The sequence below is a fragment of the Atractosteus spatula genome, chromosome 5 (assembly GCF_055471065.1).
Source record: "Atractosteus spatula isolate fAtrSpa1 chromosome 5, fAtrSpa1.hap1, whole genome shotgun sequence".
Lineage (NCBI taxonomy): Eukaryota > Metazoa > Chordata > Actinopteri > Semionotiformes > Lepisosteidae > Atractosteus > Atractosteus spatula.
In genome coordinates this window covers 55511033-55525512 of record NC_142710.1, presented here as the reverse complement: position 1 = coordinate 55525512, position 14480 = coordinate 55511033, and the positions used below count along the sequence as shown (strand labels likewise).

Sequence of the window (14480 nt, the reverse complement as noted above, 5' to 3'; positions counted from 1 at the left end):
AATGTTTGTGCTGGAGCTCCTTTGTGTCAAGCTGGGGAAACCTGCAAATTCCAGAACTGAACCCAAGAAACAAGAAGTATGAAGTTGCAGTACTAATCACCATGCCACATCACAGTTCAAATCATAACTTACATACTGTGACATCCCACAACTACAGTTTTATAATTAAAATTGAAATGCACAGTTTTCCCTGTACAAGCTGCATGTGAATTCTATTCAACTTGGCAGCTGGTTAATTTAGACAAAACAATTTTATTTTAAATTACTAACATCAACGTTCTGCTATTGATTACAACATTTCAGAAACATCCGCTAGGAATTTGACTTTCGGTGTTGCCCTGTTATCACCATTCTAGTCATTCCCATTTTTCCTCTGTTTTCCCCACCCACTACTTCCCCACTACTTGCTCTCTTCCTTTTTCTGAAGAAGGCTCCACAGCCAGGCTTGTGTTGAGCTCTCCTTTTACTTTATACTATGGAAATAATCTCCAATTGTTACCCTTTTAACCTACAACAGATTACTGTCAAACATCGGGCACTTAGAACACACAGCTGGGCACAAAGGGATTCATTGTATCTGGGGTGCAGTCTGCAATCTTACTGCATTCAAAAACACAGATTCAGAGAATGCAGAACAGTGTGGTATATAAAGCCATAAAAACATTCATTAAACTACTAATGATAAAACCCAGAACGAATGTTGTGAGAGTTTAGTGATGACGTAGTCCTAAAGTGATTGTGGGAATTAGTTAGAATGTATTCTCATTGATCCTAAAAGCAAGGGCGCTAATTTCAGGCATGGTAGTTGCATTAGGATTAATGCTTACAACAATGGTTAAATCAGTGAGAGCTGGCCAAAGGCTATGTTTGGGTAGTCCTTACTTATTGGATAAAGGCTTTGCATTTATCAATTTAAGCAATTTAACCAGCAAGTAAAATAAAAAATAATTATTTTAATATTATTTAAATAATTTTTAAATATATAAAGAATCGCAAATGGTTTTAATTTAAGTAATTTTATATTTTAAACGAGATAGCACTGTAATAGAGTGGAGCAGAGATATTCACTCCTGTTCTTCTTTTTAGAAGAATCCAGGTTCAATTCTTTTGCTCTGCCACCAACGTGACTTAAACAATATCCTCTTTCTTTGGAGAAAATGCGAAACAGAGGTACTATGTTACAGTAAATACAGTACTATGTGGTATCCCTGGCCCCAGGTAATGACTTGTTGAATGAATGGCTCTGCTACATAACTGATTATTGTTATAAGCTCTTTTCTGTACTCCTTGCATCATTCTATTGATTTCAAACGCAAACAGTGAATCACATATTTCTAGGTCAGGCTACAATTATCTGCCCTTTACTGCATCATGCATTTCCTTCCTGCTTTGTAGACAAAGTAAACAGCAATTGAGAAACACACCCCTTACATACAGTAAATCCACAGCTCATTTACAGCGCTTCTGCTTCTTGCTATTCTGTAGCAGGTATCACATTCATAATATACAGGAACTCTTTCGAGAACTTCTTTACTTCATATGATGGTACAAAAAGGGGAGACATTAAAATGAAAACTGTTGTCAGTTACCGACAGATGTACCAAATGAACTGGAAAGGTTTCATGTTTTGTACTGCTTATGATCTAGAAATATGGGAAGAGATAATTATATCACCATCATGCAGATGAAAAGAAGTAAAAGACACAGCTGCAATGAATACAATGCTGATTGCGTATATTTGTCTTGAATTTGTGGTTTGTACAGAAGAGTCAGCTAACAACTGGTTTAACCTATAATGAATGTCTTGAGTATAAGCATGACCCACCATGCCATCTAAAAGGATTATGCACATGGAAATCAGAGAAGTAGGACATCCAGCGTGTTGCTAAAAATGCAAAGCCACAGACATTTGAGAAATAACACCATGTATAACCACACTATATTAAAGCCTATTCTTAACAATGATGACAGTACCTAGAGCCCACACGCCTATTGAGAAACCTATCATTACAGATTATCTCCTTTGCTATAAACTACTGCACAGTAGGATTCTGATATGTACTTTCTAAAAACAATTAGACAAACCCCCTTTGTTTCTCCATTTTCTATGCAGCTTTTAAAATCATTTAAAATCCATGCAAATAACTGCATGCAAATGCCAAATAACTCCAGTTAGGACTCTTAAGTCTTTCACCAAACATATCCGGTCTGATGCATGAAGGATAGAGTGGAAGTCCATGCCGAACAAGAACAGCGCTGATCTACAATAGTTTGTTAAACCAACTGGAAAGTTGGATGGAGAGAATTAATGCTCAGTGACCGGCAGAATTATATAGCCATGAAGTGTAGTGCTGGGATCTGCTCCACAAAGGCTGTGAACACAGGTCTATCAATTCTGCTGTGTGGCAAAACATACCAAAACAGTATGTCTTCCAGGAGTCCTTAGATACCAAACACAGAGCAACATAAAAGCATGTAGAGCAGAGGAATACAATGTATTACGGAATGGGTGAAGTGCACAGAGGATTATTCACACACCATAGGAGGCAACAGGGGCAAGACTGTCCACTTGACTTTATTTTTTAATGCAGTGCTTGTAAATTGCTGAAGATTATTTCCATTGTACAGCTAACAAATATCACAAATTAATTGCAAAAGAGATTGACCTGTACAGTGGTATTGCAATAATATGAATTGCAGAGCTAAGCTGGTGTAAATCATTTCCTCTTCATGCTATTACAAAAACATCTTCCAGCAGAAACGAGATCTTAAATAAATCCATTTTAAACTGGAATTTCAGACTATGACTTGTAAACCCATCAAACTCGTATAACCATGTTTTAATTTACAGAAGGTGATCTGCAATTTAGCCCCAGTTTGTTTGAGTTATTATGTTCCTAGGAACATCCGTGACCAGCTGTGAGTTACAGACCTAATAACCCACTATAAATTTGCCTCAGAAGATAGAGGCATAGCAATTTAGTTAGCCTAAGAGATTTTGAATTACGAGACTTCAAGGAGCTAGAAAAGCAGGATTCACACCAAGTAGGATTCACCTGTTAAAATATTTAGGGTCCACTTCTATAGACATCTTAAACAGCACATCCTGTAATACATGTAAGGGTAACAGGCGGTAAGTGCAACAAGGGGAGGCTGACACAGTGCTATTATTTTAGAAAAAATCAAAATACATATGAGGCTATTCATAAAACCACACACCAGGCTCCTCCAGCCGTGTTAGCATGCACGGGCCACATGTAGGCTTTTCCTATTAGTCTCCACCTCTCCTGCTGGAATCATCCAGACTTGGCACACTGCACTGTTAAACACCATTTCTCTGCTGATTGCCCATCAGAAGTATTTAAGTAAAGAGGCCCACTGTGACTTACTCTCTCACTTTCATCACAAGAAAGGTGTCCAGGGGCAGGCAGGACCTCGGCCAGAGTAGAGCTGCTGGGTGCATCAGTGGTTGATGACGACCGGGGGCGGCCAGATTGCAGCAGGGCTTCCTGGGTACTCCTTCGGTGGATCTGCGGGCTGCCCTTGGGGGGGTCCCCGGCTGTTTTGTTGCGCCGACTGTGAAGGCTAGTCCCGCGCTTCATCATGGGCGCACCTCTGATCTGCTGCAGCACACGGTTCAGAGCTGTGGGGTGGGCGCAAGTTTGGGGGTCAGTGTCTGCAAGGGGAGCAGGGCTATTGGACAGCTCTTGCCCTAGTTCTGGGGGCTCAGCAGAACCCCCCGAGGAGACAGCCGGAGGGACATCATGGGGTGAAACGGAAGAGCGCCTCCGCTGGGGTTGAAATAACTGTTTCAAGCCCTGCCCAAACACGCCAATGTTCTCCAAGGCATTGTGGGTGATTTTGGTCAAGGCGTGCTCCGGCTCAGGCGCCCTTTTGCCCTCCGTCTCTGATGGTTGACCTCCCGGCTCTGGCTCCTCATGGTTTTGTTCACTACTACAGTGATCCATCAGAAGGACCCCCAGCTCGGATCAGGCACAAGTCTCATAGGGGAGGGCTCTTGATGCAGCGCTCTACCTATGCTGTCAGTAAGGCAGGTCAAAGCTGTGCAGTGGTAGTCAATTTGGGGCTGTGCGCGTGCATGCATCAGTGGGTGGGCTCAAAGTCATGCTCGTCTACCACAAAAGGAAATAAAATCAATTACAACATGCACTACTAACTGAACAGAGCAAACAAAAAAGAAGAAATGCAGCCTTTAATGCAGCCGTAAAACATGGAAGTTAAGAAGCACATGTCCAAACACAAAAACTGCAATGTGATTAATTTCAGATTAATTTAACATGTAAGTATATGTCATTGAACTACCACCTGGCAGTGTCTTATGACTGCACATTCACGTTTTAAATAAATGCATAAACAATCAGAAAGGTGACGAACTAGGACAAAATCTCTGGTGCAATGCTTTTCTCCGAAGACACACTGCACTGGATGAAACAAAAAGATTTGCTTTTATTTTCATTTTATTTTATTGCATTTAGACAAGAAAAGTCTAAATGCATTACAAATTGCTTCATATATCGCTTAAGGAATATAAGAAACCCAGAAAACAGAAGATATAGCACTTTATCAATCAAAGAAAAACTGCAAGGACAGTTATCCTTTTAACAAAAAAGCCCTAAAGACCCAAAGGGCACAAAAGAGTGTGTAGCTTCCATTATCTGACTGCCCATGCATTTGTGAATGCTTTTTTATTCTCAATCCATATTCCAATAGTGGCAGTTCCTGTTACTTGAACTCGGGAGATAGTTGAAATAATGAAACATTTCTTTGAAGTACAAAGCTTTTTGTGAGCAAAAATGAATTTGCACTACAATACTAATGTGTTTTGTAATTGTGTCAATACTTTTTTTTAATAATTACGCATGATCTGTTAAACAGTTACTGTTATGTACAATTACTGTTAATAGTTGCTTCTGATGATAGCAGAGGAAAATTAAATTACTACAATTATTGAATTAAATTCAAGGCTCTACCTCTATCTTTGCCATTTAGACGTAATAGAAATGTTGCCTGGACTTGAGAATTTGAATTATCTCATAATCTGAGCTAAAGATCAGAAATGTTGTGCTGCAAAAAGAAATAGTAAAATAAGGACTCTGAAGATCAACCTTCTGCTGGTAATAAAGAACCAGCACATGCAGCCAAACAAATCTAACTCATCCCAAATTTTCAATGTAGAAATCAGCTTCGAGTTTTGTCTGAGGCTGACAGGAAATTTGGTCAGATAATGTGGTTTTGTGATCTCAGATTCTGTGTTCAGTATACAGTACATTAATGGAAGGCTGTAGTTCACTTCACAGAGTTCTTTATATCTCAATATTAGAAACAGAACTACACAGAGTAGAAGTACACTTACCATCTGCCGAGTTCAGCCTATCCTTTCTCAGTGCTCAGGGTTTGCTGCAGAATATAAAACAGATAAACTCTTTTAGGAAGGTATTGATTTTTGCCTTTGAAAATAAGCTCAGCACCCTAATAAACCAGTACCTGGCATTTCAGAGTAGAATTTATTGAAGTTTTGTGATGAATCAGGAAAGAAAACCGTATAATCTTCATCATTTGCCTCTGACATTTGCACAAATGGACAGAGTTATAAACATCAGTACATGTAATCAATCAGGCAGTGACTGTATTGACTTGAATAGATGCAATAGGTCAAGAGTAGGCAACCTTGGTCTAAGAGTTCAACTGGCACCTAATTAAGAAATTATCAGATTATCTGACATCTTATCCACTTAAGTGGGTCAATTAAAGTGAAACTGGAGTCCCATTTTCTCCAACTGGTTAGTACATTTCTGAAACAAAATAAATTCATTGACGGTATAGAAAAAGTTGACAAATTAACAAATTAAGCACAAAATCATGAATGTTGTTAAAGTGCCATAAATCACGATGTTGTCACAAACCGCTAAGGGCGAGAACGAAAGTTCACACAAATTGCAACATGAAGTAACCCTTCCTGCTCACTAGTTACTAGTCAAGACTCATGTAATGCAATATGCGAGCTAATAAGTACAGGTTGTACAAGAAAACATTTCACCGTGATCTGCATGCAGAGGTAACAAGTAGTATTTGGTGGCAAAACCATCGCAAAGTTGAGAGCAATATGTCTGTTGGATTGAAAGAGTTATAGTACTCACAAACTTGTTTCTTTACAAGTTTCAATCAAAGAGAACCCTGAATAAGAGTTATTATACTAATAATGTCCACAATCTTAAATGTCACATTTTTTAGCACATTCAGCATACCTCAGCAGCAAAAGGTCAGAAAAAGAACAGTCAGATAGGGCCGCTTCACGTCAACGGAAATCTGTTGTCTCATTCTGAATTACAGACTATTGTGCTGTGCATACATGGTAATTTCTGTGATGCAGATTGGAGGCTTTACAAGTTACTGTGTACAATTTATTTTCATTGTGGCCTTAAATGCTTCCATCAGTGCTGATTCTTTCTAACACTAAAATATAAAAATAGCATTGCAGTTCCCCTTAAAGTTTTTAAGGTATGACAACACAGATGATGCAGATATCTGATATTTCATGATGCTTCCCTTGTTGAGAAAACTAGAAATTCTAAAGTATGTATTAATCTTTGCTCTTTTATTTTCTCTTTACAATTTATATTTTCTTACAATTTCTTAATTGTATTTTAAGCCTCCATTAAATCTGTTTTGTTGGTTTCTGTTTCTTTTAGGAAGTAGATTACAGGCTGGTAATATCTCTACCAGACCTAATGGGTTGACAATTGCAGTGCACATGTATTTTCACTTTATTTCCTCAAATCAAAGAGAACCCTAAATAATAGTCATTATACTAATAATGCCCACAATCTTAAATGTCACATTTTTGAGCACATTCAGCATACCTCAGCAGCAAAAGGTCAGAAAAAGAACAGTCAGATAGTAGTGTTGCTTATCCAGATAGGTGGTGGCCAGAGAGCCCACAGTGTAACTGTTATGACCCCAAGTGTCTAGGGGTAAAGGGGTGAAACATTTAGGATAATTTTTGGAAGCAGGTGGGTTCTGGTGAGGGACTAGGAAGCGTGTCAACAAGGGTTGGTGCAAAAGTGATTATTTTAAGGTGAATAAGTGACTGGTACGAAATACGACACAATAACACAGAGGGATAGGGAACTAGAGGGGTGCCAAAGAAAAGAAAATAACAAACAAAATGGAGCTGGCTAAGAAAGTGAGGGAAGCTGACCTAACTACAAAAGAAAACCCAAAACACTCTTCGGCGTCTTCAAACACCCTAGCTAACCTCCACTGACTACCCAAAACCATAAAAGACAAAACGGCACTCACCCATCCTAAACTAGTGTTACTTATACAAAAATCAACTACGTGTGTAGAATGTACCCAACAACCTAAACTAGCCCTATACACAAAAGTTCACACAAACACACAAGTGAACTAGGAATACAAATAAGGGAAAACGAGAGTAGTCAACAGGAACAGGGTACAAAAGAACACAAAGGTTGAACATATAACACGTTACGGCAAGGTAATGGCAAAATAACTGATAAACAAATGAAAGAACAAGGAGACGAACAGAAACCAACAAAAGCCGAAGCTATACGAAAATACACACACACAAAGCAAAACAACAAACCAACAAAGCCGAAGAAAAAAACAAAAGCGAAATGAAGCAAAGCAAAACCAAGCGGGACCAACATAAAATGAAAGACCTCTTCCTTCTGAAAACCTCCATGTTATATACTGAATAAGATGCACTCTGATTGGCTGAGAAGCTGATTGATGATGATGTCACATAGAAACAATGATATAATGATGGACCAATGGGGGAGGGAGAACAGTCAAGGTCAGGAAGTGGAAAATAGCAACAAAACACACATGGACTACATACTGGGACGTACTAGTAACAGTACAAAATGTTCCATAATATTCAAATCAGTTGTAGCACAGGAACAAAGTTTGTCCATAATAATTTCTCCTGTCATGCTTTCCCACACATTAAATACAGGTGCATTTTTGCTAGATTCATTCATTAACCATGATACATCAGTTAACACCCAAACCACACACAGATGAGACAGGGAGCAGGGAGATTAATCTGTCTTTGTACACATCCGCCACAGTAGCAATACTGATCCCATTCAGTGCCGATGTTTAACAATGTGTCTGATGCTTTTCTGAACTGGCTTGCACGATGACCAATAAATTATAAAGGAGGCAGAGGATAAATGACTGAGTCATTCTTACTTCAGTTCGATAACACCAGGTTAATTCACATTCATTAACGTACGAGTCAGTTGCATGCAATACTATGATATACATCCTGTTGATTGGACTGCTCCTATATTATAGACACAAAAGCAAATGAACAGAGAAATGTCTAAAAATCATTATACCACAAAAGTGAACACAAAAATCCCCCTGACTAAAAGGAAAGCTAAAATCAGTTAATTACATAACTGTTTTCACAACTGTAATGACCAGTTCCATCAAAAAGGTTGGATAGTGAAAAAGTTTTGTTTTTTCAGACTATTAGATAGTTGGGTGACTATCACCCAAGTTTTCTTATTTCAGTTCAGCAAATCAATTGTCTGTAGCCTCATCAAAACAGTGTCTACATGCAACCTCAGCTGCATAAAAGCCAGTGTGTCTCACTTCACCCAAGCTGCCTAACTTAATTTATTAAGTTATTTTATTTGTTATCGGATATGATTAATCTGTCTCAACGGAAGTCTCCGGGAATTGGAGCTATTTTTCAGGTATGGTGCCATTTCATGGAGTAGCCTGTCCTATTTGACCTGTAGAACTGTCTGTCCAGTTAACAACAGATGTTTCTGAATCATTTCAGTTTTGTCTTATTCAGACCTTCAGTGTGGGGATTTTAAACTGCATCACTAAATAAATTACAACATCAACAGAACTGGCATTTTTTAATCAAGAAGGGATTGGGTTTAAGGGGGAAGAATACTTTAACAGCAGGTAATGAGTATCAATTCTCTTCACAGCAAGGACTGCATAGTCATGGAACTCATTTATGTAAAAATTAACACTGGCCTAGCATCTCTGGAGATGGTTTCTGCTTCCATAAATCTGACTTTCAACTATACACAATGAATGGTTGGGTTATGAACTCCAGAGCCTTCTACCTTCTTTGAGGATGAGATATAGTGAGCAGCCCACCTAATTTATTCTACACAGGAATGATAATGCCTTAATCGATTCTCTTGAGAAAGCCCACAGGGCTATTATAACCACTTTGGTCTAAGGCTGATTACTGGTGCAGGAGACCTCAGTAACTTGAGAGCCATTACACTGTTCACCGGTCTGTTACTTTCAGCACTCTCATGCTAATGAGACAACATTTATTTTCTTGTCCTTTCTGTTGCTTTTAGCTCCCAGCCAGTTTCTTAGGTATGTATTCTCTGGACAACATGGTCAGGGGTTCAAATCTCAAGTGCGAAGCTGCTGATGTACACTGGAACTAGATACTTCACTCAAAGAGCTCCAGTAAATGCCCTGTTGTATAACTGTATACTCTCCAGGCTGTCAGTGTACATCTGGTTAAAGAAAGGAGTCAGTTTGTAGAAAAGCATAGTTCTTTTTTGTGCTTATTTTTATATGTAGTGTATTAGTACAGAAAAAAGACTGAGGCTTCAGGGCTCTGTTTAGGTTTTATTTTGTAGTAATTTTATTACAAACCAATGCACAGGAGGAACATACAAAGTATTTTTGTGATATTTTACCATTTACTTACAAGTGCTGCTTGTGGACTGAATATAGTCACAATAAAAAATACTTGGAATAGCAGGCTATGCCAAATGATATTAATAACACCCATTGTAAAGATAAATAAAGGATATGTCCCATAATGTTAATATGTTGACTAGATAGATCTGTGATTACTAAGGCGCTTTTAGATGGGGCAGGATTTTAAAACTACCCTTAGCTACAAAGACGTAATTGTGGTTTAATACTTGCATGGCGTAAACATGTAACACTGTTCATTGTAAGATCTAATCTTAAAGGACTATTTCTAACTAATCAGCAACACTGTTAAGCTGCTCATAGTCTTATTATTCCCAGAAATGGTGAACAGCTGATCAGTATTGCACAGTGACTATGCACTATGCAAAATATTCATTTTCAGATTGGTTAAGGCATAATGCTGAATTGGCAAACTACCATTTTTTAATTTAGGGGCAGTTTTCAATTTTTGTCAGGTTTCAAAGGGTCCCAGTGAACATGGGGTCATATTATCAACTGACCTAAGACCTAGTAATATAAGGTAAAGGCAGACGTTTCCCACAAATGTGGAAAACATCATGGGAAAACTAACTGCACCGTTTTGCTGATATGGTACATATACGTCTATCCTTTCCTTTTCAATACCTTACCACAGAGTCTTATGTTTATGGGCCTTAAGAAAATGGTTTTTATATGACTCAGTGCTCTGAAGACCAATGTAGAAAAACAATGTAGAAAACCAATGTAGAAGAATGTTTAAAAATTAGATGAAGGGTAAGCCTCTAAACAAGTGTTCATTATATGCCTTCATTCATTATCCCATCTCTACTTTCTAGCTGTCTTACTGATTCCTTCTTGCATCGATCTGATATTTTTGAAGGTTGTACAAGAAGGCTTTGATCAGACAAATGTTTTGTCTCAGAAAGGCAGTTTCTCACCCTTACCCTGCAAAATATATTTTTTGTTCAGCTGTGCTAGTTCAGACTGACCTTGGCTCCACGCATCGCTTGTCTCTGCTTTCTTCGTGGCTCAGTTCCATTTTCACATATTCCATTGCAAAGAGACTTTTGAATTTAATTTTCAGTGCTTTTATTCATAGTTTAATTCTGTAATTTACTTTAAACAGAAATAACTGTTGTTTCCTCACCCAAATAATTTATTCGGCTGACTGAGTAATGCTATAAGTACAATATTTTCTTTCTGACAGTTGGGTTACTATATCAGTACTCTTAAGTTACTCGAAGGGCCTACTGGAATACATTCAAGTAGGGAACTGCATCAGCATGTGTAGGTTGCAAAGGAACAAGTAAAGATTAATTCCATGCTGAAAAGAGAAGAAAGGAAACAACGTTTCGGCTTTGGAGCCTTCTGTTTCCTTTCTTTTCTTTTCAGCATGGAATAAATCTTGATCCTTGATGTACATGTACTTGATCTTACCGGAATACATGTCGGACCAATCAAAACCAATACAGGCTTTTTGCAAGGATACAAAGAGCTTTAAAAACAACACATGATGCCATGTGGGCAAACATGCCAAAGCAGTGAAAGAAATCACTACTATTTATATATATACGGATGTCCAATGTACAGTATACATTTACCTATTCCAAAACTTGTACATGACCAAGAATAACCTTGAGAACCTTCATAATCTTATCTGCTGCATGAACCTTGGGACATTCACATTTGACTACTGACCTTGCATGCGGTGCTCAAAGATTACAATGTCTTTGGTTAATTCACTGGCCTCCCACCTCGGCAGGCTTTATCATCAAATCCCACTGAGATCACAAGGCAAAGCTCAAAATCTCCATGACCTCCAGGATCAGACAACATCAGACAATGTGAGGAAACAAAAGGAGGAAGAGTTATAAAAGCAGAAAATACTTAAAACACACTTGTCACCTTTGCTGGTTATCCTTCTATAGGAGGGAGGGTTGAAGAAAATTAAGACTGGCAGTGGGGATTAACATTGCACTGTTCAAGGCCATTCAAAATGCAAGAAAATAGTAAACTGGAAGTTCTTGGTGCATCACCTGATACAAACCACAGGTGTTAATACACACAGGATATGGCTTATCTCAGTCCTGCAAATTGTCTTCATGCACCATTAGAAAAACAGCAAATAAGTATGACTGTTCAGAGAGTTCACAATCATGGCAAGTAACCACTGCACTCCTGATGAGTCTGGCAATATTCTACATTTGTAAAAAAAAAACAGTTTTCCATACTTTCTAGTCATTTTAAAATTTAGCTTCTGCTATCACTTTATTGAAATTGTACCAGTTACATTTTAATAGCTCATTAAAGCACAGAGTTAAGTGGCAATTTGAAACAAATGCCTATGTTAAGCAGGTTGCAGTTGGTGGATTTCTACAGTGCAATTAAGCTAGGAGCTCACCCACAACTGTGCTACATGCCAAGCCACCAAGAGGCACTTACTGTATTGTGAAAAACTGCTAACCACAGAATCTCCCGCATTAAATACACTAACACCATTCAATTCAACCATTTCTAAACTTCGCTCAGACTGTGTGCTTTGGGCTTATTTGATTATCATGGGCAGGCTATAGAGTTCAATTCTCCACATTAACTTGAAGAAACAAATTTAGGTCTGAAAAAATATTTGAAGTAAAATGTGCAGACTTCATTCAAAAATTAGAAATGAGACACATTCTGCTGGAATAGCAAGTTATAGCCTTTATATCAGAAGGATCTTGCTGATCTTAACAAAAACTGCTGGATAAGCCTTTTTCCACCCTCACCTGTTTCAGACCAGGCAAACAAAGGTTAAATTGGAAGTAAACAATTAGTTCAGCGATACAATTCTGAGATAACATGAGAAACAAAAACTCACTGGGCTTTGAGAACTAAATCCTGCATGTGCACTAGAAAACAGTTTTTGTCATCAAATCCACAACTGACTCATCTAGTCCATCACCAACTAATCCAAAACCCAGATACAGGCCAGGGAGGGTGTGATGTGGCAGAGAGCTCTCTTCTAATGCAGTCCAATCAAGTCAGTAACAAACGCACATAAATAGGAACGGCAAAGCATCAGCTCAAAAATCAATTAAATACAAGTGTTTAATGTAAGAGACGTATTAAAATACAGAAAGTACACCGGAGTGCAGTATGCTCTGCCTTTTACATTCATACAGACCTCTATGATAGGGCAATTTGTCAAAATCAGATTTGCAATTGAATGCTTCCAGTTCTGTATGTATATGACCACTTTTGTACAGGGCAATCGATAGCCCAGCACCTCTGTCACAGGCTCTCAAAGCTCTTCTACTTTATACAAATCAGTTTTTCCTAACTTTGTGCACTAAATAGGAGTAAAAATGAGGTAAGGAATAGTGATGCTGGTCTTAGTGACTCAAATATACATAGACATTCTAGAGGTTAATTTAATAAATATTACACTTAATTGCCTACCAGTTCAAAACTGGTAGTTAAACTAGCACACAGTGCACATTTATGCACCGCCTGTTTCAACCTGTATTATTGTGGTAAAATTACATCCTGACTTTGCCTCCAAAAAGCATCTTAAAGAAAGCGATAATAATTCTCTTTACTTTATAATTATATACCAATTAAGTTACCGCTAATTTATTCATATGCAAAATAAGACTTTTTCTTGAAGATTGTATTAACCTGAACACATTCTAGAATTCGCTCACGAGCTGTCATTTACTTTATAAGTTAATCTCTGACAAATTGACAAATGGGCAATGAAGACAAGAATCCATACTGAGCTGATCCATATACAAAATGTATTCCTTATGTTTTCAAGTCTGAAAAAATTAAATATGTTGTATATTTGTCTCTCCGTCAATGTAACGTCACATAACTAGTACGAAGACCTACAGATAGATGAAAGCCACTTCCTGGGGTGCTGAATCGCACAATGCTTGCTTCACCAACACTTCCTCTCCGACCATAGAAAGGCAACTATTTTTTATCACTGTGTAACAAAAAAGACATCCATCTCTCTCTGATGACTGTTTCTTTTGAAGGAATTCATATTTCGCGACGAAAGACACTAAAGCTTTTACACACAAGAAAAGCTGTCAAGTCATCTGAATACTGTCTTGACAGGAAGCTACCACAGCCATGACACTCTCCTAGCCTTGATATGTCAGCCAGCCGGAATGCAGAAAAGGGCCAATATACCTTCTATGTGACAGACATATTTAATCAACATTATTTTAAAGGTGGTTACTTTAACTGTAAAATTGAATGTACATAAAATTCCCCACAGAGGTTTCTTTGCAGTATCAGGACTATGAGGTATGGGATTTATGATACCTGCACGTTAACATTTAATACTACTTCATAAATATTTGTGCACTCCACTTGCATGGTAACCATATTAGGGCAGATATACACAGGGCAGGCTTAAAAATATGGTACACATACAAATCATTCAGAATTCCATTTTGCAATCCTGTTGGAAATTTACACAGCGTTTTCAGCTTTAAAACATGCCAATGTTTTAATTGACATCTTACAATTAAGCAATTAGAAAAAAATACATGAAAACATTCCTTTTCAGTATTCAAATGGGAACTTATTGTAAAAAAACACATCCTGCCTCAACAAAGAAAGTAGACTGATCTACCAGTAACTACATAGTTGTGTTAAAGGAGTACTGCTTAATTAAAAGAGGCAGTGAATTTGAACCCATTATAAACATTAATCCCTGGCATAGAAACATACTGTAGACAAAGGCATTTCAGAAC

The 14480-nt window shown here is 37.9% G+C and overlaps 1 protein-coding gene across 4 annotated transcripts in view; it reads right to left on the bottom strand.

Annotated features, from left to right (window-relative positions):
* The window catches only part of tmcc1a (transmembrane and coiled-coil domain family 1a), a 102940-nt gene that overhangs the window by 83012 nt on the left and 5448 nt on the right, over positions 1-14480 (bottom strand). For 2 of the 4 annotated variants that reach the window (XM_088916518.1, XM_088916520.1), the window contains exons 2-3: positions 5375-5418; positions 3390-4133 (exon numbers count right to left, since the gene is read on the bottom strand). In XM_088916518.1, the coding sequence (XP_088772644.1) occupies positions 3390-3968 (579 nt within the window). In that variant the 5' untranslated portion in view covers positions 3969-4133; positions 5375-5418. The remainder of the gene's footprint in view (positions 1-3389; positions 4134-5374; positions 5419-14480) is intronic. The other 2 variants (XM_088916522.1, XM_088916521.1) reach the window with 1 other exon arrangement.